Raw genomic sequence first — 26,379 nt, forward strand, 5'->3', positions numbered from 1 at the left:
CAGAAAGACTCATACACGTGTCAATCATGGAAATCCTTTACCAGTTTTCTTCAAACAAACGCTGGGAGCAGTGTAATGTGGAGCTTCTATACGTATTTGTATAAATAAAACATTTCTCAACACAAATGGGAATCAATATTTCCCCATATTTCACTTCATACAGATTGGATAGAAAGTTAAGCATTTTTTTTCTGGAATACTTATTTCATCTTTGTTTTTCTGTGAACCATTTATTCATAACCTTTGCCTCCTTTTCTACTGAGGAGTGTGTGCGTGCGCACGTACCACATGGCCATCTGCCCTATGTGTTGTTCCTCAGGTGCCATTCAACCTTTTTTGATGGCCTCTCACTGGCCTGGAGTTTGCCAACTATGTGAGACTGTCTGGCCAGCAAGCCCCAGGGAGCCTCCCATTTTTACTCCACAGTGCTGGGGTTACACATGTGCCACTACACTTGGCATTTTTAAAAAGTGTGTTTCAGGGAATCCAGGTTCTTTTTATGAGCATCTCTCAGCTTTTGAGTTAAATCTCTCTTCCAGTCATAGACCATATATGCTTGTCTCCTACCACTGATTTTACCATTCTATACTTTTGTTTTCTAAGTATTGGCTATGGATCCCCAGAGACTTGCTAGGCAAGTGTTCCAGCACTAAGCTACACCCTTCATTTGTTGTTGTTTGTTTTTCCTTCCACAAAGGATTATCATTATGTAGCTCAGGCTGCTTTTGAGTTATCATTTGAATGCTGAGATTACAGATGTGAGCCATCACACTTGGACAGCCATGTAACCCCACCTTCAATGTTTATACCATGGGGACTGGCACTTCCTCCATGTCAGCTGCTCTTGACTAAGCAATGAGTCCTTACAAGAGTGCCAGCTATTTATTTAGTTTGACCCACAGTTTAAAGACAAAATATTTGAATCCTTCAGGTAAGGCAGACCTCCCTAGCTGGCACCCCCTTATCTGCTGCCCCAATCTGTTTTCTGTATCATAGCTTCTCAGATATGTTTTCATACTCTGAAGTTTTGTTCTATTTTTGTTGTTGTTCAGAGACAAGACTCATGTATCCCATGTTGGCCTGGCTGTTTTTCTTCCTTCCCTCCCTCCCTCCCTCCCTCCCTCCCTCCCTCCCTCCCTCCCTCCCTCCCTCCTTCCTTCCTTCCTTCCTCCCTCTCTCTCTCTTTTTTTTTTTTTTTGTTTTTGTTTTTTTGAGACAGGGTTTCTCTTTATAGCCCTGGCTGTCCTGAACTCACTCTGTAGACCAGGCTGGCCTTGAACTCAGAAATCTGCCTGCCTCTGCCTCCCAAATGCTGAGATTAAAGGCATGTGCCACCACGCCCGGCCTTCTGGCTGGTTTTTTAAGTCATTTATTTTTGAGATAGGGTCTCATTATGCAGATCAGGTTGGCCTCAAACTCTGAGCTCCATCTGCTTCTGCCCCACACCCTCTAGTGCTGGGGTTAGAGTATGCTACTACATCTGGCCTGCTAAAGATTTTTAGTGGATGGTAATTAACCAGATTTTGAAATTGTTAGCCCCTTTGCCCTATGCAATCCTAGAGTGTGATGTGCACAGGCTCTCAGGGTGCATTCTACGATTCTACTAGGCTAGCTCATAGTAAGCTAAAGGTATGCCCACAGCATCTTTAAAGCTGTCATGAAAGGTATCCCTTCCTGTCACAACCCCTGGGTTGAGGCTGGGTGTGATGCTGCGAGCTCACAGGTGGTTAGGATATGCAGGGCTAGCAAATCAGGATGAAGTCATCCACCTGTGGGGTGTTCTGTGTTCACAACTTTTTTTTTAAAGGTTAATTTATTTTATGTATGTTGAGTACACTGTAGCTGTACAGATAGATGGATGGTTGTGAGCCTTCATGTGGTTATTGGGAATTGAATTTTTAGGACCTCTGCTCGCTCTGGTCGGCCCTGCTTGCTCTGGTCAACTCTGCTAGCTCAGTCCCTGCTTGTCCTAGCCCAAAGATTTATTTATTATTATACTTAAGTACACTGTACCTGACTTCGGATGCACCAGAAGAGGGCGTCAGATCTCCTTATGGGTGGTTGGTTGTGAGCTACCATGTGGTTGTTGGGATTTGAACTCAGGACCTTTGGAAGAGCAGTCAATGCTCTTACCTGCTGAGCCATCTCTCCAGCACCAGAACTTTTTACAACTCTAGAGCCTCTGAGCTATGGCAAAAGTCCTAATGAAAATTACTGTCTCTGGAGCCACTGAAACAGTTCAGTGGGTACAGGCAACAGCCACTAAACCTTATCTGAATGATACCTACAAAAATGGTGCATGAGAGCACCAACTTCTGTAAGTTGTCTTCTGGTCTCTCCATGTGCACCGTAACAAGTGTTACAAACACACAGTGTCAGCAAACCACCACAACAAAATACTCTGGGGCTGGGCTGGGCCTCAGTGGTTGAGGGCTTGCCCAGCACGAGCACGGCCCTGGATTCTATCCCACCAGGAACGTGTCTCTTTCCCTCTCTCCAACACCGAAATTGCAGATGTACAGGAGCACTTTGACTGGGGAGTCTGGGGGTCCAGACATAGGTCCTTGTGTCTGTGCAGCAAGCAATTTGCCAACTGAGCTATTTTCCCAGCCCTTAAAGCATGATCTTACCTACCAGCCTAAAGGAATCACAGAGGCCCTGCCACCTGGAACGATGATGTTACGGCCCATCGAGGCTGTGACAACTTTCTGGTTGCCGGGTATAGTTTTAAAATACTTGTGTGGCAATCTCTCTCCCTCTCTCCCACTCCAACCCACAACCAAAATTTCCAGATGCATGCACCTGCACTGGAAATGGGGTATGCACAAATAAAAAACCAAAACAAAGCTGAGTCAATTGGCAGGTTTCTAGCTGAGGTCTTTATTTCCATTGTATGTACAGCAAAAGTGCTGCTGAGAAGGCACAGCAGCCAGACAGCACACAACTGAATTCTCTCTCGACAATTAGCAGCTTAAGATCTAGCAACTACAGTGTTAACGTTCACACGTTCACAAGTATTGTCTCTTTACTCTTCGATTCGTGCACGTGAGTCTTAGTCTTACACACTTGTATAAAACACACTTACAGTCTAGTAGTCAGTCCCTTCTGAGGGCATCACCTAGCATACACAACACACAGAAATGTTTAACTTGTAGAGCCACATTCAAAATCCCAGTTTTTATTGGGGGTGCTGTGGGAACCATCACTTCGCCTGTGCTGGCTTGTCGACGACAGCATTTGGTTTTGTTTGAAATGTGTGTAGTCCAAGGCTTCAAGGCCAGAACCCTGGAACTTACTCAGAATCCAGGATTCACTGAGTACCTTAGAACACAAGATCAGAAGCAAAACCAAAAGCAGTGAAGACCACACCAAAGCATGCTCACTGTCAGACATGGCTGGAAAGGAAGGCTTTTCCCCACTGTTCTGGTGACAAATGTTTTAGGCCAATTGGGATGGGGCTAAAGAAACACCATCAGCGATGGATCCAACTGTACCTGTTAAGGAGTAGAAAGCCTTCATCACCGGGCCACACTGAGTATACCAAAGACCAGAAACTGGAGCAGACAGCTATCAACAGTGCAGAATGATGGCCAACTCTACAACCACAAGTCACCCAGGCCAACACAGCCAGCCTCACTCACCCGGGCTAGGCACCAGCATGGAAAAGGGAATCAAGAAATGCTTCACTTTAGTGGGTTTTTTTGATTTTTTTTTTTATTTTTTAAGGAAAAGAAGCATTAAATTATGGGCAAGCTTCTCTCAGATCAAGTGCTAAAACCATCAGAGCAAGGCTATAGAAGGGCTGTGAATAGAAAAGAGATTCCGAGGACAGCCACAATTCCAAGAAACTCAAAGGCAACAGGGATGGGCAGCAAAAAGTACAGGTAGGCAGAATAACAGATGTGTTACAAACAGCACTGAGTGCAGGCGACTGTGGGCCTGGTGAGTGAGAAGGGTAAGACAGCAAGAAGCCATGACAGGGTCTGTCCTGGACTGAAGGTCCTTCCCAAGGCAGTCTGCTAGAGGAAGAAGGGAATTAGTGCAGGTCTGCCTGTCTCTTTGAAGCTCCAGACACAGAGACTGCCTTTAGGCAATTAGAAACAACTTCAGCTGTGGATCACAGTGGCATTTGTGGGCAGGGGTGGGGGTAGGAATAGGGTTCCTGTGGAATGGGTAGAGAAGCCAGTGGGCTGCCACTGAATTGTCTCTCCCACAGCCCCATGGGGTTCTCTTCTATACCAGAGCAACTAGATTACAGCAGCAAATGCTAGCCCAGCAAGGCCATAGTGTCCTGTGGCAATTCTTGCATGAAGCTGCTGCAATATTTTCGGGCCAAGTTAACCTTTTAAACAGGCTTGGGGACCACTTGTTTTGGCATGAATATGCATTGGTTTTAATTAGTTTTCCTTCTTTTGGTCCTTGCTCTAGGTGCTCATTAATGAGGTGAACAAGCACCTGGGGATGGAGTGAAGACTGGGTACCTGAGTTAAACTATCAAAGTGAGAAGGCCAACTGGCCAAAGCAAAAGGAGGCTGGAACTGCTATGTAAACCATCCTTTCCAACAGATAGGGTAATACTACCCTCGTTCTGAAAGAAGGTCCTGGTATGGGGACATAGGCAAAACATACTTCTTTGTCCAGGGCATAGTACATGACCCCTTTGCATCATGTGGGCACACAGAGAGGCCACTGGAAATGGCGTTTGACCTCCAATGATATGTGACTAATCAGGCTCTGAAGGTTGATTCAGGCACTACCTGAGTGATGGAACTGGCTATATGATGAGGATCAAGCTCAGTTTATCTTCCTAAAGTGTCTCTAGACAGCCACTGAGCAGTTAGGTTAGTGTAAGTCAGTCTGGGCTTGTAGGAAGCTTGCAAAAGTGTGCACCTAGAACTTGGGTCCTTCTAACCTGACATTTCTTTTTCTGCTTTTTGGGAGAATCATCTTCCATGGATCCTCTCAGGCAGACAGAATAAAGCTTTGAAGTTAATGATGCTGAGGCCAAAATGCAGACAAGACGACTCCGTATCACTTTGGTTTCGGCAGTTAGGGGGTGTTAAACAATAAATTAAGCAAACACAAGGAGTTATTTTTGACTCTCATAACATAGTAGTAGCCTTTTTTCCTAAAGAGAATCCCAGCCCAAGGTCACAGGTGAACATTTACTTGGTGGGGAAAACAAAAATCTAGTCCTACCACGCTAGTGTGTGTAGTCTTGTCCCCTTACCCTGTAAACCCCTCACCATTCTAACCAAGCCAAGCCGGGGAGATGGTGCTGTGTGGGTGATAGAGACCAGAGAGCCAGGGCAGCCACAGGGTGGCAGAGGGCAGCATTGGCAACAGGCTCCAACTCAACTGTTTCCAGACAACAGGGAGCAGCACGCTGAAATATCCACACGGCTTCATTTGAAAACAGCACTGCTTTATTTCAGAGGAAAAAAATAAAAGACCCTCCCAACCCAGTCCCCTTCACCCCCCAAAAAACCCGACCAACCAACCAACCAACCAAAAAAACCCCAATAATAATAACAATAATAAAAAATTCTATTAGAAATTATAAGGAAGCACTGAGAGTTTGAGTATTACATTCTTCAAGTATGTTGTTCGGATTTTTTATTTTTAAGTTGGTAACTATACACATATATATATAAAAAACAACCAAACCTTAAAAGTGCGGCCAAGGGATTTTGCTTAAAAGTTAGGATTAAGGGCTACTTCACAATACTGAACAGGATTGCGCAGTCATCCTATGGGCTTGATGCTCTTGCTTCCAATCCTGGCAGTTAAGAAAGGAGCAGGTTCAGAAGTGATCATACTTCAGGGTTAGCGTGAGAAAGCTAGGGAGATGCCTGTGTTCTTCCACGGCAGGGAAAATCCACCCTGAATCTAAAATTCCAACCTGGAATGTGGTGGGACTTCACAGTAGAGTTAGTCTGGATGAGGAGAGGAGCCAGGCAGGGTGGGTGTTGGGCCTGGTCAGGTTTTTGCATCTGTTTAGTGGGTTTAGTGCAGTTCTCCAAGCTTCAATTCAGAATGCCCTTCAGTGTGCTGCAGATTGTTCATGTTAAAGGACTGTTTCAGATTTGCATCCCAAGGAAAATCATGCTACATAAAAATGATCCAAGATTTTTGCCCAAAAAACTTCTTGGATAAAATCTAAAAAATACTATTGCAATTGCGTCTTTTGAAGAAAAAAACATTATCCTAAATGTAAACAGATTCACTCAACTCTCTTGTAGAAAACTTCAGAGTGGGTAATGCTGCTGTCTAGCTCTCTTGGCATGCACTCGCCAGACGGTGAAGAGCACTGCGTTCCATGCCAGCATCATCTGGGGGGTGAGAAGAGCCGGTCCACGTAGCTAAAGAGGGCATCCCAGTGCTTCCAAAGAAAGGCAATGAAAGCCACTAGGAATAAAGTGCTGAACGTCCTGTTGCGTGTCTTCATGAGGGGGACCACACAGTTGGCTACTGTTGACACAAAGACCAAGAGAACTGCCATGACAGCAAGGAGGATATTGATGAGTTTGCCCAGAAGGTTTCGGGCAGTGGCATTCTCCAGCCCTTCCAGTTGCACCACCTGCTGCTGTTGCTGCTGCAGCTCCATCTTGGAAATGCGGGTTTGACAGGCCTCCAGAGCCTCCTGTGGGCCAAACAGGGGATGATTAGGCTTCTACTCTCAGAAGTACAGCTGGATATGCCCTGGAGCCAGGTGCATCCTGAGCCACGACAACGATTTCAAACAGCTATATATAAGCCCTGGATATGAAAAGCCAGATGCACAGCACTCGCAGGTGACATTATTCCCATCCCGTCTACTGCACTCCTAGGAGAACAACTATGGGGAGCAGGGGACATACTAGGATTTATTTTGCCTAGAATTTATTTACTTAATTTATTTATTTAAGACAAGAGTCTCTTATATGCTCGCTACATAGCTGAGATACCCTGAACTTCTGATTCTTTTGCCTCCATCTCCTGAATGCTTAGATCATAGGCATGTGCCATCATTCCTGAGTGGCCTAGAACATTTTAATGAGAAGACCTCAATTATATGAATTTTATCCTTTTAGAAATTATAAGTCTAAGGTACACAAGACATATCCACGTGTTTGCCTCTAAACACAGCCTCTCAGTGTTCTCAGTTCTAGTCCCTGCTACTCTGGCAGCGCCGTCAGACTGGGACGCTTACCCTTTACCTGTATTTAACTGTACGTGTGGATTTGCCCAGCACGGGGTTATTACAGGCGTTTCCTACCATAACGTGCACAGTATTCTACTTGAACGGATCCATAACTTATTCCTTTTTATTTTCTCTCTCTCTCTCTCTCTCTCTCTCTCTCTCTCTCTCTCTCTCTCTTTCTGCTTAATAGAGGGTCTTGATCACACCATGTCCAAAATACATGGATCCACCTTATTCTTGTGTGTATAGACATGCACATGGACACGGGTGCATGTTCATGTGATGGTCAGAAGACAATTGTGGTCCTTTGGTACCTTTCACTATTTGTTTCTGACAGGGCCTTTCACTAGTTGCAACTTTGCCATGTAGCTGACCAGTAAGCTCCAAGGTTTTTCCTGTCTCATCTTGCCATTGCTGGGATAACAAGTGCATGACACTGTGCCTGGTTTTACATTTATTGCTGTTGTTGTTATAGTATGTGTGTGTTTGCATATTTGTGGGTGTGCCATGGCTAAGTATAGAGTTTAAAGGACAAATCTGAGGACTGAACTAGTTCCCGCCTTCCACTCAGTTGTCAAGCTTACATAGTAAGCACCCTTTTTATGTTGTGACTTCTAGCTGGCTCCCACGTCTGACTTTTTATGAGGGTTCTGGGAATCTGAACTTATGAATCAAATACTTTGCCAACTGAGCCATCTCCCTAGCTCTAGCTTATTTTTTTTCTAAGCTACTTACTATGCAACATTTCATAGTATGGGTATGTCACACTTTACCAGCAGTTAAGTCCCTCTATAGGACTTTTTTTTTTTTTTTTTTTGATATTTTTCCACTCTAACAATGATGTAGTGTGCTTCACTCACACATTACCTGATGTTTTTAGGTCAAAAAGGATCCATAATTGGAGTAAGGGAATTGTGACCCTGCTGTAAGGAGGGCACAGTTCCTTTTCAGGTCAGTCTCTGAGATGGATAGATACTATGATCACACTCTACTGAGGGCATTAAAGTGACCTGCTCTCCCTAAGGCCTTATGTAAACTGCATTCCACCACTCAGGAAACCAAACCTTCTCCCCTAGTAATGACAGACATCCTCCCAAGACAACTAGTGGTTGCAACCATGGGATTTTTTTCAGCCTTGAGTTCAATTTGGTTTCCTAGGATGTAAGGTAAGGTCCAGATAGCATCAGGCTGTAGCTAGCTCAAGAGTGGATAATGGATGCTACTCACTCCAGAACTAACTTGGGATGAAAAAAAATGTAAATAGGATTCAAGAACATAAAAAAAGATGTCAGCTGGGCAAACAGTCAGGACAGTACCTTGATTCCTATGGGTAGGTGTTCTACAAGTTCCTATTCTATATACTAGCTTCTTTCAATGTGCCTCATAAAACCGACCATGACCTCTGAGAGAATCTCCATAGAAACCAGAGAAACCCCAATATTTCACTTCTCCCCATAGAGAAGTGAAATCAACTGTTTACCTTCAACTTCACTGCTGGGATTTCTCACAAACCTACAAACAAACAATGGAGGATTCTCACAAGCCATGTAATGTGCCACCTGTTAGAGATTAGGGACAAATGCCCTTTATATAGAAGCAAAAGATAGGCAAGATGGCCGGGAGCACTGTCTGAAGAGCTCCAGGGCAGCAACCAATGATGAGATATTCTAATTTTTCTCAGGGACTGCTCTGTCTCTAAGACATCTGTCAGTATCTAGAGCTATACCTCCCCAAATGGCATGGACTTTACTGGGTCAAGGCAGGTGTGTTCCAACTGATAGGAACTTTTCTTGACTCTCCAGACTCCTGTCTTTGCCCATTTTCTTCCTTTCTTGTTTCTTACTTATTGTTCATACTAACCTGGATATCCCGGGCCCGTTCATATGACTGATAGGCGATTTTCTCTTCCATGCTGGCCAACTCCTGCTTTAAGTTCAGGATCTCATTCTGGTGCAGCTCTGTCAGGTCATTCAGCTGCTCTTCCAGTCGCTCACATCTAAGAAAGGAAGGAAGGTTGGAGTTTTAAACATTTTGCATCCTCCCTGATATAATTTAGATGGATTCCTAAATCCTTTCTATAAGAGAAAACAGAAGCCCAGAGCTTGAGCAAGCCCAGACTACTGTGTGCCAGCAGTTGTAGCTTTCAGTCTCCAGAAAGGCAGCTGTCACAGAGCCATCCTACAGCATCACGACTTTCCAGTTTTCTCCACAGCCCTGGTTAGCTCTGTGCACCTGTGATGCTGAAGTAGTTCTTAGTCTGCTCTGAGTATGGAGGAAACAGAAACTCATTAAGGAAATCTCATTGGGAGAGAATCAGTGAACAAATGGAAATGGACCTCCTCACTATTAGCACTAACTTATTTCAACACTTGATAACTTACTCACCCAGATGTTTGTGATTTGGAGCCCCAGAAAGCCAGAGCCAGTGGGGTCCATCATCCTCATGGCCAAGCAATGAGTGCTTGGGACATTTGTCAATCCACTTATTGAGAGTCTGCTGCATGCTAGGCATACTCAAAGTACTGGGTCACTGTGGTAAGCAAGAAAAAACATCTGCCTGTCGTTCATTCTACAGGGAAAGGGGAGACAGAAAAACATCAGTAGGATTTCATGTAGCCAAGACTGGCAGGGAGCTATGGTAATGCCTAGTGGAGGGTCAGGAAAGACTTCTTAACTCTCTTCAAGAATGAGAGAGAAAGCCTGAATGATAGAAACAGAAGCTTGGGAGGTGTTAAAACAGGAATGAGGTTGGTGTCTTAGTGTGGTGGTTTGAATATAATTGGCCCAGTGGGACTATTTAAAGGTATGGCCTTGTTGGAGTAGGTGTGTCATTGTGGGTGTGGGTTATAAGACTATCATTCTAGCTGCGTAAAAGTCAGTATTCTGCTAGCAGCCTTCAGATGAAGATGTAGAACTCTCAGCTCCTCCTGCACCATGCCTGCCTGGATGCTGCCATGCCCCCACCCTGATGATAATGGACTGAACCTCTGAACCTGTAAGCCAACCCCAATTAAATGTTGTCTTTATCATTGGCTGCCTTGGTCATGGTGTCTGTTCACAGCAACAGAAACCCTAGGACAGAAGTTGGTACCAGGGACTTGGGTATTGCTGTGATAAGCCTGACCAAGCTTTTGTTTGGAAGAATGTAGATTTTGGGACTCTAGATTTGGAAAGCAGTGGAATGCTTTAAGTGGGGCTTAATGAGAAATTCTAGTAGGAATATGGACGACTTTGTAGCTCAGAGTGATTTGAACTGTCCAGACCTGGCCCAAGAGATTTCAGTGGAGAAGAATTTCAGTATGTGGCCTACAGACTATTTCTGTGGTATTTTGAAGAATGTGACTGCTTTTTGCTCTTATTTGAAGAATCTACCTGAGGCTAAGGTATAGAGATTTATATTAATTGCATTGGCAAAGGAAATCTAAAAAAAAAAAAAAAAAAGCCCAACAGAGATTTTGTTCTCTGGTTTAGTCTCATGACTAACTAAAGAACACTTTGATCAAGCATAGCAAGCTTAAAAAGAAAAAAATATAAAATGTATGGTTCAAGAAATAATAAAGGGGCACCAGAAAGAAAAATGGAGCTGAATCCTGTGTTCAAGGAGATAAAGAGGATAAGGAAGCTGTGCTTACCCAGTTAAGCTTATTTGTGTTTTGCAGTTGAACAAGGAATAGTTTTGACTTTTAATATGAAATTAACTATAATCCAGAAATGGAGTAGTGCACTTGTGATCCAGATCTTGAAGAACAGTGATAATGAAAAGTTTAGGCCCAGGCATGGTGGTATACACCTTTAATCCCAGAATTCAGGAGACAAGAGCTATGTAGATCTTTGAGTTCAGGGTCATTCTACAGAGCAAGTTCCAGGACAGCCAAGTTTAGGCAGTGAAGGAGTTGGAAAACAGAAAACTGGTGATAATGTAATAGAACAAGGGGGCTATGCTCCAGCTCCAGCAAGGAGCAGAACTCAGAGGCTTCAACCATGCGGCTCTGGCTTTAGAGTCAAAAATAAAAGGCATTACTTGGACAATTCATATAGGTTAGTTGGAGCTAAGAAATTAGCAGTGATTAAGAGACCAGTATCACTGAGGTGAAATCTTCTGGGAAGTATTTTCTGAGAGCACAAAGAAGCTGTGTTCCAGAGATAGCCAAGGCTGTACTTTGTGCTGTAGCTGGACTCAGTAATGTATAAGAGTCACTCTAGTGGTACTGGTTTTGAAGGTATGAAGGGGTCATGGGGAGCAGCTGAGGCTTGGCACTGTGAGAGGCTAAGGAAGGCCATTAGTGAAGGTGCAGCTTCAGTTGCAGCTGACAGCCCAGGACTGAAGGGGTCATGCAAAGAAGTTTGGCTTGGCATCATGAAGAGAGCCTATGAGAGGCTACTGGTAAAACCTATTTGCAGTGGAAGACCCCAGTGTACTGGAGATGCCAGTACCATAGGATGATAACCAAGAACAGAAGCAGCAGTGGGGTGGAATCAACCAGAGCCCACAGTGCTACAGACAGCAGAGCTGGAGAAGTGATGCCATCCCTTTGGAGGACCCCAGAAGATCATGTCTAGATCCCAGACATCGCAACAAGAAGCTGTAACACTGAAGTTGCCTTGGAGACCCCAAGATGTTCAAGATGCTAGAATCATGGGATATCTGCTGAGGAAAGCTGCTAACAGGGAGTGGAACCAGCTCAGGAGAAGTTTGTTGCAGTCAACAAGATGAAAAAGAAGTTGGAGATTTGAAGACCATTTTGACATCAGTCATGGAGATGCAGAGTTTGGAGTTTGACCAGCTGGTTTTCTGTCTTACTTTGGGGATTACAGTTAAGAGATTGCATGAATCTCAGAAGAGACTTTGAACTTTGGACGTTTAACACTGTTGAGACTGCTATAGACTATGGAGACTTTAGAAGTTGGACTAACATATTTTTTATTATGCTATGGGTAAGTATGGCCTTCATAGACTCATGTGTTTGAACCAGCCTATGGGGGCCAGGGAATGGAATGTGGTGGTTTGTATATACTTGGGCCAGGTAGTGGCACTATTTGGAATCTCGGCCCTGTTGAAGTAGGTGTGGCTTTGTTGAAGGAGGTGTGTCACTGTGGGGGTGGGCTTTCGATCTCATACATGCTCAAGCTAGGTGAGCTGTGGCACTCACTTCTTTTGTCTGCAGATCAGAATGTAGAACTCTCAGCTCCTCCTTTAGTATCATGTCTGCCTGCATGCCACTATGCTTCCCACCATGACAATAATGAACTTAACCTGTGAGCCTATAAGCCAGATCCAATTCAATGTTTTCCTTTGTAAGAGTTGCCTTGGTCATAGTACCTCTTCATAGCAATAAAACCCTAAGTATCTTAGTCTGGGTTTCCACTGCTGTGAAGAGACATCATGATCAAGGCAGCCCTTATAAAGAAAACATTTAATTGGGGCTGGCTTACAGGTTCAGAGGTTCAGTTCATTATCGTCAAGGCATCCAAGGGCATGGTGCATGAAGAGCTAAGAGTTCTACATCTTCATCTAAAGGCAGACAGGAGAATACTGGCTCCACGTCGTTAGGAGGAGGGTCTCATTGTCCAACCCCACAGTGACACTCTTCCTCCAACAAGACTACACCTATTCCAACAAAGCCACACCTTTAAATAGTGCCATTCCCTGCCACTCAAGTATTCAAACACACTTCTACTGTGGGCATTCCTATTCAAACTATCATATTTGGCATATGTAAGGGCTGGCGTCTGCCTGAGAAGCTACAAAATGAAAACAGAGAATGTTCCTGGGAGGAAGGCTAGTTTTATTCATCTTATTATCTCTAGTGCACACAAGCATACACATACATGTAAGCCTGCCTGCTTGCCTTTTCTTTCCTTTCCTTCCTTTCTTCCTTTCTCCAGTCTCCTACCTTCTCTTCTTTCTTCTTTTGGTCGTACAGTGGAAGGAAGCTATCACTATGCATGCCTGGCAAGGCCTCTATTACTGGACTACAGCTACAACCTTACTCTTATTACTACTCACACCTATGATATACAAAGTTTTGTATTTCTTTTTAGCCCAGGATGGCCTTGAATTTGTGATCCTCTTGTCTCTATCTATGAATTCTAGGATTTGTGGCATCTATCACCATGTGTGGCTGAGTTTATCCACTTTTTTTTTTTTTTTTTTTTAATTTTCAAGACAGGGTTTCTCTGTATAGCCCTGGTTATCCTGGAACTCACTCTGTAGACCAGTCTGGCCTCGAACTCAGAAATCCGCCTGCCTCTGCCTCCCAAGTGCTGGGATTAAAGGTGTGCGCGACCACTGCCTGGCGAGTTTATCCACTTTTAAGGAATACAAAAATTTCTCTAAGATAATTTTATGTTGCAGCATCTGTGTTTCTCTGTGTCTCTGCATCTTTGCATGTGTGTATGTGAATGTGGGTCTGTCTGTCTGTAGCAAGCAGTCCATGAGAACACATATGTGAAGGTCAGAGGAAGATACTGGGTGTCACATTCAGCTCTTCTCTGGACTCGGAGCAGCTCATTAATCAGCTAGACAGCTAACCAATGAGCCTCTGGGATTCTTTTGTCTCTGTTCTAGTAGAGCTTGGGTGACAGCACCTATGCAGCCAAATATGCCTTTTATTTTTTATTTCTTTAATTTTTTTCTTGAGACAAGGTCTCACTATATAGTCCTGTCTGGTCTGGACCTTATAGAGTCCCCGAGTGCTGGGATTAAAGGCATGTGTCTCCATACCTGACCTCATATCTGTCTTTTTCACTTGAGTGTTGAGGATCCAAACTCAGCTCCTAAGCTTGCATAGTGAATATTCTTAGCCAGAGTCACCACTCTATTCTCTTATCCCTTTTTAATTATCATATAATAAACAATAATTATATTCTATTTACTTCTACTCCTTAAGAAATAAACTTTAGGGCTGGTGAGATGGCTCAACGGGTAAAAGCACCGACTGCTCTTCTGAAGGTCATGAGTTCAAATCCCAGCAACCATATGGTGGCTCACAACCACCCGTAACAAGATCTGACGCCCTCTTCTGGTGTGTCTGAAGACAGCCACAGTGTATTTACATATAATAAATAAATAAACTTTAAAAAAAAGAAATAAACTTTAATTTAAATAATCAATCTGATCATTTTATCATGTTATTAAACCCTATTTAGTCCTTCTTTACCCTCGACAGAACGTCTGTTGTGCTCTTTCCATCCTGCTGTTATAGAACAGCACCCCCTATGCTTGTGGACCTCTGCCTTTTCTTCTCATCGTCTCAGGGATTCTGGGACAGGTGTCAGCTATGGACGTGATCTGCTAAAACTTAAATTCATCAGAGACTGTAAGGTTTTACAAATATACTATGTTTTTAAACTATTTATTTTTGGTACGATGTGTGTGCTAGAACTTAGAGCCTTATACATACTAGGTGAACACTCTATTAAATAGTCTACTATTTTGAATGTGTAGCTTTCTTCATTGCCTTTGTTTACCAAAAGGGCATTGAAATTTAAAATAGTATTCTTTTTTTAAAAAGATTTATTTATTTTATTTATACAAGCACACTGTAGCTGTCTTCAGACATACCAGAAGAGGGCATTGGATCCTATTACAGATGGCTGTGAGCCACTATGTGGTTGCTGGGAATTGAACTCAGGATTTCTGGAAGAGCAGTCAATGCTCTTAACTGCTGAGCCATCAGCCATCTCTCCAGCCCCTTAAAACGATACTAACTCCTGGTCTTGCCGGGGTAAAGCTCAGTGGTAATGTATATTTAGTGAGCTCTGGGTCCAACCCAAAACCAAAAGCCAGAGTAATTCTTGGGCATGGTCAGTAATTGGAGCTAGGAAGGGAACAGGGTGGTGGCGTCTAGTAGGGTGCATGGTGACAGGGCTGCACCACAGTCTCTTGAATCACAGCCCATTTCACATACTTTCTGGTGTTTATATACTACTGGGTGTTGGGTGTAGTGAATCATGACTTTAATCCCAGCACTTGGGAGTTAGAGGTAGTAGATCACTGTGAGATCAAGGTCAGCCTGGTCTACATTGTAGGTTCCAGGACAGCCAGAGTTACATAGTGAGACTTGCCTTGGAAAACAACAAAACAAAACAAAACAAAACAAAAAAACCATACAACTGTCCCCCTCCCCCAGCCCCTCAAAAAGATCGCTAGAACATTTTATTGTGAATTAAATGTGGTTCATGTGCTTGAAGAGCAGACTGGAAACAGCAGACAGCTACAGCTGCCTCAGACACTACTCTGCAAACCCATCAGGGCTCCTGGAAGGTGGGAGGCGTTATCTTCTCCTCAGAAGAAACAGTTAAAATTCAGAGATCCTAGAGCTATCTTCTAAAGCCACAGGGTGAAGGAGGAAAGATGTGAATCCAAGTTTGACTTTTAAAAACCTACATTTTAAAACTCTATACTGTTATGCCATTTTGAAACTAGATAAGAAGTCAAGATCTACAAGGTCCTTTAAAAAGTAAAAAAAAAAAAATCGGCCGGGCCTGGTGGCACACGCCTTTAATCCCAGCACAAGGGAGGCAGAGGCAGGTGAATTTCTGAGTTCGAGGCCAGCCTGGTCTACGGAGTGAGTTCCAGGACAGCCAGGACTACACAGAGAAACCCTGTCTCGAAAAACCAAAAACCAAAAAAACAAACAAACTGAGGCATGGCAAGGTGGGTCAGACACTTGCCCACCTCACAAAAGAATTTAAAGAAACTTAAGAAGTTCCTGGGCCTCCTATTTCCTTACTTGTGGAATTGAGGAGGGAATGAAGGTGTTGGTGAAATAGCTTTGTAAATGTCAGTGCTTGGAGGCAGACCCTGCAGTGAAGGGTTCAGAGTTAACCTTTCTGTTACTGTCAGGGGCCAGCACTTGGAAGTTTTGGTGCTCATGATGAATAAGTAGATTAGATTGAATCTTGAATTCCCCCACACTCACTCCCCCTCCAAAGAGAATAGCACAGCATTTCTGCTGGGCTCTTCGGGCCAGCTTGTTTCAGACCAGAACCTTAGCTGAGGCTGTGTCAGTAACCGTGTTAGTGCCAGTGCTGCTGATTGGGCCTTAGCAATTGAATGGTCAGGTGAGGGAGCTAGCTGATGCAGTGTTCCTTTCCTTTGTTGTACAGACTTTGAATTTGATTAGTAACTCAGAAAAAGAATACAGACAATAAAATAAATCTAAAAGCAGGAAGTAGGGGTGTGAATAAAGCTTAGTGACAGCTGCCTGGAGTCCAGTGAAAAACGCAGGTCAGGTGTGTTTTCGTACTTGTTTATCACAATAGTCTTGCTCTGTAGCCCTGTCCTGCCTCAGTCAATGATCCTCCTGCCTCAGCCTTCCCCAAGGTGTGCAACAGACACCTAGCTTGGAAAAGTTTTTTTTGTTTTTTGTTTGTTTGTTTGTTTGTTTTTTAACAAAGCAATGATCTGAGTAGGAGATCTGCATTCCAAGACACCAACAAAGCGGCCAAACTCTCTGTGCCTAGGAGTTTGCAATGCTCTCTGTGGCTTATGAACTTTCCTCCCTTGATGCTTCCTGCAGATTAGAGGTGTTTCTATGCTAATAAGAAGCACCTGTTTTACAAGTTTAGTAGGTTTTCAGCTACACAATAACAGCAGAAACTTTCTGTTCTTTTTCCAGAAGTCCTCATTTTCCAGGTAATTGTTTGATGTGAAAAGGTAAACTCACACTGGTTAGTTGTGGCTAAGGAGTTTCTGGGGCCTTGTCAGCCTTGTCCACAGCATCTTGCTTCACTCTAAATTCAAAAGCTTTGTGTGCTGCAGAAAAATAAGTAACTGAAGGTTGAGAGGGTTATGTGCCCAGTAGTCCATTTGGGTGATATAATAGAAGAAAAACCTTTCAGTTACTAAAAACAGTGAAAACTTTAACTAAAATTGAGAACATGGAGGGAAATGAAGACTTAGGGTCCAAAAAATTCTGTGTGGGAACTAGTGAGCAGTAAGTAGTATCGTCACTGCTGGAGACCATGTGACAAAGTCAGCTAGCAGTCTTGTTGCTGCTGCTGTTACATTTACTTACTTTATTTCGAAGAGAGGCCCACCTGCCACCTGCATGTAGTTGGGGGACAGAGGACAACTTGCTATAGTTTTATTCTTTCCTTCCACCATGTGAGTTCTAGGACAGAACATTGGTTAGTAGCAGGGACTTTTCCTACTGAGCCACCCTGGCAACCCAAGAAGTTTTTTTTGAACTGCCCCTCCTAGGGATTTTTTGAGTGACTAAGATCACAAAATAAGAGTATTGAAGCCTGTGCAGTCTTGTAGCTTGGACTGCCTCTCCAGGCTTTTACCAGCTGTCTCCTTAGTGACATGATTTTGCTTTGAAATAGGGAGATTTCTTGTTTATAGCATGGCAGGTGACAGAGTCTCAGACTAGTAAGTTGTAAGATTGGATTTGAATCCAAACCCTGGACTAAACAGACTCAGCTACATGTGCATAGTACATAATTAAAATTAACTAACTAATTTAAAAAACCATTTCTGGCACTGGGGATAGAGCTTCCTGGATAGAATGCTTACTTACCCAGAATGCACAGTGCCATGGGTTCCCAGCTCAGTACCACATAGACTGGGTGAGCTGTGATGTACCAGCAAACCCAACACTGAGGAGGACAGATCTGAAGTTCAGGAATCATCCTCTACTACATGGGGCATTCAGGGCTTGGAGACAATGTCTCAAAACAAATAAATTATGGTATCTCTCACCAGATACTGTTGGTAAAAAACAAAATGCCATTGTTTTTGTTTTAGAGGCAGTCTCACAATTCTGCTTGTCCTTAAATGATGTAGCCCAAGCCTTAAATGCTCTATCCTCCTTTCCCAGCCTTCTGTGTGTTGGGATTTCAGGCATAACACCTCACTTGACATAAAGGCAAGATGCTTTCTCTGCTGTTGATTTTGCCCTAGGAATGGACAGTGGGGCCAAGCAGATGCCATCAGGCCAAATTAGAAATCACAGGCTCCTTCCAGAGAATGCTTCAAGCCTTGCAACTGCCCTTGTAGGATAACATAATTCATAATTTAGGATATTTTGTTTTTAATGATTTGGCTTTCCATTTGTCTATTGAGACAAAATCTCAAGCAGCCCAGGCTGGCCTTTTACCTCGCAGTAACCAAGGATAACTTTGAACCCTTCTGATGTCGTTTCCATGTCCCCAGATATCTATCACTGGACTACTATTCACACACACAATGTGTGTGTGTGTGTGTGTGTGTGCGCGCGCGTGTGCGTGCGTGTGTAGTGGTGAAGATGGACCTGAAAGGCTTCATGCATTCTGGGTAAGGCCTGCTGTACCAACTGTGCTACAGTGCCAGCCCCTTTGAAATGTTTTTCATTTGTTTTGTTTTAGATAAGTGTAACAATTTCACTGTGTATCCCGGTCTGGCTTGAAACTTGCTGTGTATAACCAGGCTGGTCTGGAACTCACAGTCTTCTTGCCTCAGCATCCCAAGTGCTGGGATTACGCGTGTGCACCTCTGTATGTGGCCTGTGTATTTAACATGTGGAAAAAGGATGAAAAGATCATGGGCACTTTGCTTCCCAAGTGAACAGTCTGTAGTAGCCACATTAGGGGATGAAGGCAAAAGTCAGGGCTTAGGAATTAGGTACAGGTAGTGGAAAAGCATAGCCCCTGCTTCATATCCTGATATCCTGTGAGTATCAAGTACAGTGGGAAACACTAAACTGAACAGCAAGTTGCAAGCACTTTAGGATACAGAATCTGGAAATATCTAGGACACTGTCACATGGTACTATAAGTTCATCCCTGTTCATGTCATATGTACAAAGAAGTTCCATTTCTCTGACACATGCACCTGGAGTGATGTTATAGGCTTTATGGGAATTCTTTGTTAAATAACTTTTTAAAGTTCTCACTAATGGAACATAATGGTTCTTCCAGCCGGGTGTTTTGTTTTATTTTTGTTAATACTTGATTTTATCTTTCCCATCTGAGTCTGTCTATACTCTTACTCAGCCCTCTTCTGGTCAAGCTTTAAGCTATCATGTCAACAGAGCCACATTCAGCCCTCACTGTGACTGTGTGACTTGAACCACTGTCGAGCTGACTCAGATTTTTTTTTTTTTTTTTGGATTTTCGAGACAGGGTTTCTCTGTGTAGCCCTGGCTATCCTGGAACTCACTCTCTGCCATTACTCTGCCTCTGCCTCTTGAGTGCAGCTTGGTTTTTAAAGCAGGCTGAAATCATCCCTTGCTGGTAATAAAAACTGCATTGGCTATGTCCAGATTCTGTGGAGGTAAATAATTCATAAATAACTACTGATGTTGGAAGTAAATGTTTTTGGTCTTTGGAATGGGCAACACAGCATCTTCCTTGATCAAAGATAAACCAGGGGTTCTTCTGGGTTAAATTTCTAATGAAAAAGAAACTAGGTAAATGCCTAGGCTGGGAACTTCAATCTAAAGCTTTTTTGGGTGTGGCTCAAAAATCTGGAGTCACCTGGTGAGCCCGTGGGGCTTTTTTGGTTAGACAAGAGGTCAGTAGAACAGATGTCTGGTAAGGTTTGTGGAGCAAGTTCTGAGACACACGAACTGACACAAATAGGCAGGCAATCTTGGGAGCAAACTCCTGTACCATTTCCCAAATGCATTTGGGACACACAGGTAGACTCTGACAAGGTTTGACCAGAATTGGGAGTCACAGCTGAGTATGGAATATGAAATGCGGGAATGTGAACAATTGCAGCCTCTGCTGGGGAAATGGATAATTTGGTATATGTCTTATGACTTCACTGTGCTCAAGTACATGAGGAGGCTAGGCAACAGTGAACTACTAACCCTAGCACTTGCACAACTGAAGAAGGACAACTGAAAATTTCAGCCAGGCTAGTCTACCTAGTGAGACCTTGTCTCAAAAAGGAGAGCAGAGCACAATATTAGTCCCTTAAGAATTTAAACAGTTAATTTTTCTTAATACAAAGATAAGAGGTGCCCAAAGAGCATTGGAAATGAAATCTACATAGGGATTCTGGCAATTTGGATATCAGGCAATGCCAACTGTGTAGCAATTCGGACACACTTGGAAAAAAACACAGTTGTTTATTGAACACCTAGCGTGGTGATGCGTGTGGTATTGATGGTAACTGGTTTTGGGGTCTCAAATATGCTAAGCATGTATTCTACCATTCATCTACACCCTCAACACTGAGTTCTACTTAAATCAAGCACCCTACTAAGATGTTTCCATGTACATGGTCCCCCCTTCCCCTTTCCATTCCATTTAATAATGGTTATGACACTTTTAAATAAATATCACCTTGCATAGGCAGAGAAACTGACGCTCAAATGAATTGTATGATCTACTCAAGGCCATGTAATTTAGAAGTATCAGAACTGGCAAGCTTGTCCAGATCTGATGATTTAATTAATAGGTATTATTAATTTCTTTTTTCTTTCCATACTCCTCCTCTATAACTCTTTAATGACTAAGCTAGGAAGAACACACCTGGGAATCTCTTTGTACACAGCAGGTCTTACCTTTTATAAGAATATCTCTGAACTAGGACCCTCCTCTACATACACACTTTTAAAGCAAAAGGCTAACCCGATTCCAATAATCTTGGCTTCTATTTCAAAGTTATTGTTTAAGTACAGCCCACAACTCTAGAGATGCTGATCAATTTTCAGTTGATTAACAGTTGAAAGGGGGTTAAAACAACTACATGTGAACATATCCAATGACAGTAAAACCATGCTTAAACCACCACTTACATTGTTATGTTGAAATACTGATCACACTGTGAACCCTGAGATTGTGTTATTTACTCGAAAAACCTGTTTCCAGTTGTGTTGTGACTCAGTCTTAGCATCCACCTTTATCCCTCTGGCTGGAATACAGACATGCCTTTAGTATACACCTTTAATCCCACATAATGAAGGTAAAGTTAGTTTGTAGAAGGAAACACTCATGTTTTTTAAGTGATATCTAATTGAGTGGCAGACAAAGTGACAAATCGGTGAAAGATTTGATAGAATAGGGTATGCCCAACTCTCACGAGAAGTGAGAGGTAAGAGAGACAATGTAAGAGGAAACAGTGCAGAAGAGAAAGAGAAGGGAACGTTTTACAGACAGGTTGAAAAGTGAACAAGCTAGACACTGGTGAAAAGAGAATGAGCCAGAGAATGAGGAGGGGCCAGAAGATTAGAACAGATTGTCAGTTAGTATGAGGCCAAGCAGAGCAATTTAGTCAGTGCCTGAGAGAGAAGTTAGATTGAATTCATCAGTTTGGAGAGGAGCTGGAGCCAGAACAGCTAGCTGAGCTGAACCTGACAGAAAGAGCTTGAAAGGGTGAGCTTATTCAGTAGCAAGTCTCAGAGGCTGAAAACATTCAAAGCCTAGATTACATTGTACAGAGGCTAAAAGATTTCAGGACTAGGTCCAGGTTAGCTGATTGAGGAGGCAGTAAACCTCAGAGATGACAATGACATCAGGCGAATAAAAGTTACATAACATAGTGTAGGAGAGCCTGGCCTGACTGGGTCAGCCACGTTACTCAATGCTCTACTGCATGTGATGCTGCTTCTCCCTCTCCCTTTGCCCTTGTGACTCAGTGTGGTATAGAATATCCTTGGCCTTAATACCAATAGTCTCAGAAGCTGGTTCCAAAGCATAGTAATCCCCTCAAAATAGAAGCTTTTTAAATTGCACTACTGCTCATCAACACCTCTGCCCACTCTATACAACTGCTCATACCAGCAGCAAACACAGCCAGGAGTTCTACAGGAGAGCTTTCTATCCTTCATACTGTCAGTGCATTTGCTATAGCTGAGCCTAACCTTCACCAGTCTGCTAACCAATATACTGACTCGGGGAACAAGCCTAGACCTCTCAGTTGCTACTGGTAACTACGTGCATGTGAAGCGATTTCCTGGGTGACATGGTGAAACCATTTGTCTTTTCTGGCCTCAGTGCATGCATGTGTCATCAGGTTCAACCACATACAGAAGCCCCTTCTCTGAGTAGCGCTTTGAATCCAGGAGCCACTAGCAAACCTATACTAAAACTTTAGAGAGATGACAAAGGGAACTGGGTAAGGAAATATGAAGTCCACAGGGCTCTCATCACTTAAAACTTTATTAAACCTCATTCCTTTCTCCTCACGGATCTCACTCATAATTTAAAGTCCTATATAGGGGTTGGAGAGATGGCTCAGTGGTTAAGAACGTTGACTACTCTTCCAAAGGACCAGAGTTCAATTCCCAGCACCCATATGGCACATCACAATTGTCTGTAAGTCCAGTTCCAGAAGAGCTGACCCCCCCCAAAAAAAAAACCCAGATATGCAAGCAAAATACCAATGCACATGAAAAATATGTAAAAAAAAAAGAGGTCTGGTGCAAAGCTTATAAAGACTCACAACTAATTCCTTTCAAAGGGTGAAGCAGAGCCCAGATGTAGGCTTTGCTATCATGGCTGCCCAGCCTGTCAGGCACAAGTGTGTGGGTGAGACAGAGGCACCGGAATATCTGATTACTGGCAGAGTTAAGCAAACTATCTCCAGTTCACAGGGGCAGAACACAGTGGAAGCGTGGAAGCAAGTGGTGGCACTGATGAGAATGGCTCTGAAGGGGAAGAGGGCTCCAGGGTCTCAAGGAGATTTCACTACCTACACTGTTATATTAGTTTTGGTTGTATTAGCTTTCACAGAATTCTATAATATACTCAAAATAGCGACTCACCTTTAAATAAACACACACACACTCTAACCTGGGAAAGCCTGCTAGCATCCAGAGCAGTCATCAGTGCGTCTCAAAATTACAACGGTCATTCAATCACAGATAGCAGGGTTGAGATTGAAAAACAACGTGTGCTGTTATAGAACACTGGATTTTAGGTGAGATAAAGTCTTGGCTTTGCTGTTGACCTTCAGCAAATTAAAAAACAAACAAACAAACAAACAAACCAACCAACCACACTGGTCTAGTGAGGTGGTACATGCCTTTATTTATTCCCAGCAACTTGAGAGGCAGAGGCAAGTAGATCTATGAGTTCGAGCCAGCCCAGTACACACAGAGTGAGTTTAAGGACAGCTAGAGCTATACAAAGAAACTCTGTATTGAAAAGCCAGACAGCCAACTCACCAAACAAAAAACCTCCCCACATTGGATCTCAATTTTGTTGACTGTAAAATGGGATAACACAGCCTACCTGCAAGTTGCTGGGAGGGTTAGTGAATGTGCATCACAGCAGTTCAGCAAATTCTAAAAGTGATAGTTTTATCAACTCTACCTCTACCACCACTGCCACCACCTCCTTCTTCTTCCTCCTCCTCCTCCCCATTACCATCCAAGCTAAAACACTGGTTGCTGACCTGCTTAGGTGCTGGTAGGATAAAGCACAGAAACACAAAAGACAATGCAGCAGCCATGTCCAAGTTAATTAATTCTTGGTCATATAGTTCACCCATCACCTGTACTTTCTTCCTAGACAATCCAAGCTTGCAACAAAGTAGAAATAAATATATGGGCTGGGGTGTAGCTTAATGGTAGACTACTTATCTAGCATGTACAAGACCAAAGGGGGTACAAAACAAATTAGGGGCTGCTGCAGGCAGCTCCCTAATAGTGTAGCATGGAACAGGTAGGGAATGGAGAGAAACTATGTAAAGAAGACAAGCTAGAACACAAACACACAAACAAAAGGCTGCCAGCATTTTCTGCAGACATGTATAACCACATAAGCCCTGTCAGCCCAGAGCACTCCTGGCTGCACTGCTTCTCTTCTCAGCTATCATCACTCAGCTGGGTTATTTTGTCAAGTGTTACTAGAAAATGTCTCCAAAAATGCTTAAAATTGGAAAAGTTTTGGTGTCTAAAACAGGTTTTCATTCATGAGAAGAGTGTCATTTCTGTGAAACTGTTAAAAGATGAACAATGCTAAACAAATATATTTGCTGTAATGGAGACATACAAAGAAGGCCAATCTTTTTACTGCTGTTTTTAGGCAATTGTCAGTGTGAGTGTGTCTGTGTGTATAAATATGTAAATGGAGTCTCATATTGTGGCTTTTTCAAATGGAGCCTTCAGGATTTTGTTATAAGGAAAAATCATTGTGAGGCTGAGAGGAGAGCAGAGGGAGACTACACATCCAACAGGGTTCAGGCTTCTTTACTTTCTATTCCTTGAAACCTGGCTACTCCAGAGATCCCAAAGTACAACAAAGGGAGAATGCTACTCATGTGCACGAGGGGCTGAGACACAATCCTAAGGCACTGAGAGGAGATGACAGACCCATCTCGGACTTAATCTAATAGACAAACAAAGGCAGACTTTTCCAGATGTGTTGCTCTCCTTTTCTCACAGTGGTCAATATCTAACTTGAAAAAAAATAATCTCTAAATGAATTTTAAGTCCTAGAGGAATTTAATAACAGGAATAATAATTAATTTTTTAAATAATGGACAGAGGTCCTCTGGAGGGTGGGTCTGGGGCTCAGCAGCAGTGGCTACCTGACATCACTGCAGCATTGGGGGCCAGCACTGGCTTGCAAGCTTCACACACTATTTCATTTCAGTGTTGTAGCAATTTTTTGCAGGGCCTTTGCTACTGTTATGATATAGGCAGGAAGCCCTTACACAGATGTTAATCTTTTTTTCACAGCTAGTAACAGAAATGGTAGTGGAATTTTGGTTTAATATGGTAAAAAAGGACCAGTGTCTTAATTTTAATCAGTCCACTTAAACACTATTTTCCCAGGCTATTAAATATAGAAAACACTGATGAAAATAGTAATACATATACCTTTTTTCCTTTCCTAAACTTACTCCTTTTTCACCATTGTCAAGTCTTTTTCTTTATGGAAAAACAAAATGGGGCTGGAGAGATGGCTCAGCAGTTAAGAGTACTGACTGCTCTTCCGAAGGTCCTGAGTTTAAATCCCAGCAACCACATGGTGGTTCACAACCATCCATAATAAGATCTGACACCCTCTTCTGGTGTGTCTAAAGACAGTTACAGTGTACTTACATTTAATTAATAAATAAATCTTTAAAACAAAACAAAACCCACTACATTGTATTTAGTGTGTATGTGTGTGGGTGCGTGTATGCAAAGGTGCTAATGACAACTTATGGGAGCTACACTTAGATCTTGGCAGCTAGTGCTTTTACCTGCTGGACTACCTTGCCAGTAGTACTCCTACCCTCTTTTTGGTGGTCAGGTAAACACTCTGCCACTACCTACCCTCTTTTTAAAATGTCTACTTTTATTTTTTAAGATTAGGTCTCATGTGGTCCTGGTTGTCCCCAAATTTCCTATGGATGAACTTGGTTTTTTTTTTTTTAAGGAGGCTGGGTGGTGGTGGTGTATGCCTTTAGTCCCAGGATTCAGGAGGCAGATCTCTGAGTTCAAGGCCAGCCTGGTCTACACAGTGAGTTCCAGGACAGTGAGGGCTACACAGAGAAACCCTGTCTCCAAAACAAACAAACAAACAAACAAACACCCAACAACAAGAAACCCAAAGAAAAACAAACAAACAAACAAACAAACACATTTTATTTGTAGTTTTGTGTTATCTATGTGTCTGCCACATGTTTGTTCATGTCAGACAATAAAAGACAAAAGATGGCTAACCCCTGGAGCTGGAGATACAGATAATTGTTAGCCACATGAAATAGGTACTGGGAACTGAACTTGGGTCCCCTGAAGAGCAGCAAGTGCTTTTGATCTTGCTTTCAGCAGACAAGTGCTGGAATTAGAGAGATATCCTGTGATACAGTCATGTTAGGGAAGCACTCTACCAACTGAGCCTCAGACCCTGCCTCTCAAAGTGTCAATGAGAATTCAAGAAGATTACAAAAGGAGGCAGACTGGATTGCTGCTTAGTATTTTTTTTTTAAATACCATCTGAAACAAGCATGTTGTTGTTATCTTTAGAGCCAAATGATAAACATGAACAATTTACTTCAGACACTGAGGTCACCTCATAAAAGTAAAGTTTTAAAACATTGCTTTTACTTTTCAAGAGGTGGAAGAGACTTCCTCTGTTCAAACCCTGATGTCTTAGTAAAGTACTGGAGATTCCTTCTACTTAGGAACTGGGACAGACTAAAACTCAAGTCTTGTAAGGCTTTATATGCAGAGAAGCAGCTCTCAGAACACTGTTTATTGATCTGCATGAGGAGGCTGCCAGTGTTTGGCCCACAAATTTGGATCTGAGTGATTTCTCTGGGGAGG

At 42.9% G+C, this 26,379-nt stretch overlaps 1 protein-coding gene across 11 annotated transcripts in view; it reads right to left on the minus strand.

Moving 5' to 3' along the window:
- Positions 1-2,852: 2,852 nt before the first annotated feature.
- Tmcc1 (transmembrane and coiled coil domains 1) overlaps positions 2,853-26,379 on the minus strand; it is a 174,911-nt gene continuing 151,384 nt past the window's right edge. For 10 of the 11 annotated variants that reach the window (XM_006506309.2, XM_006506308.3, XM_030255484.1 and 7 more), the window contains 2 exons: positions 9,044-9,179; positions 2,853-6,643 (listed from right to left, as the gene is read on the minus strand). In XM_006506309.2, the coding sequence (XP_006506372.1) occupies positions 6,329-6,643; positions 9,044-9,179 (451 nt within the window). In that variant the 3' untranslated portion in view covers positions 2,853-6,328. The remainder of the gene's footprint in view (positions 6,644-9,043; positions 9,180-26,379) is intronic. The other variant, NM_177412.1, reaches the window with a different exon arrangement.

Source organism: Mus musculus, chromosome 6, assembly GCF_000001635.26.
Source record: "Mus musculus strain C57BL/6J chromosome 6, GRCm38.p6 C57BL/6J".
NCBI classification, from domain to species: domain Eukaryota; kingdom Metazoa; phylum Chordata; class Mammalia; order Rodentia; family Muridae; genus Mus; species Mus musculus.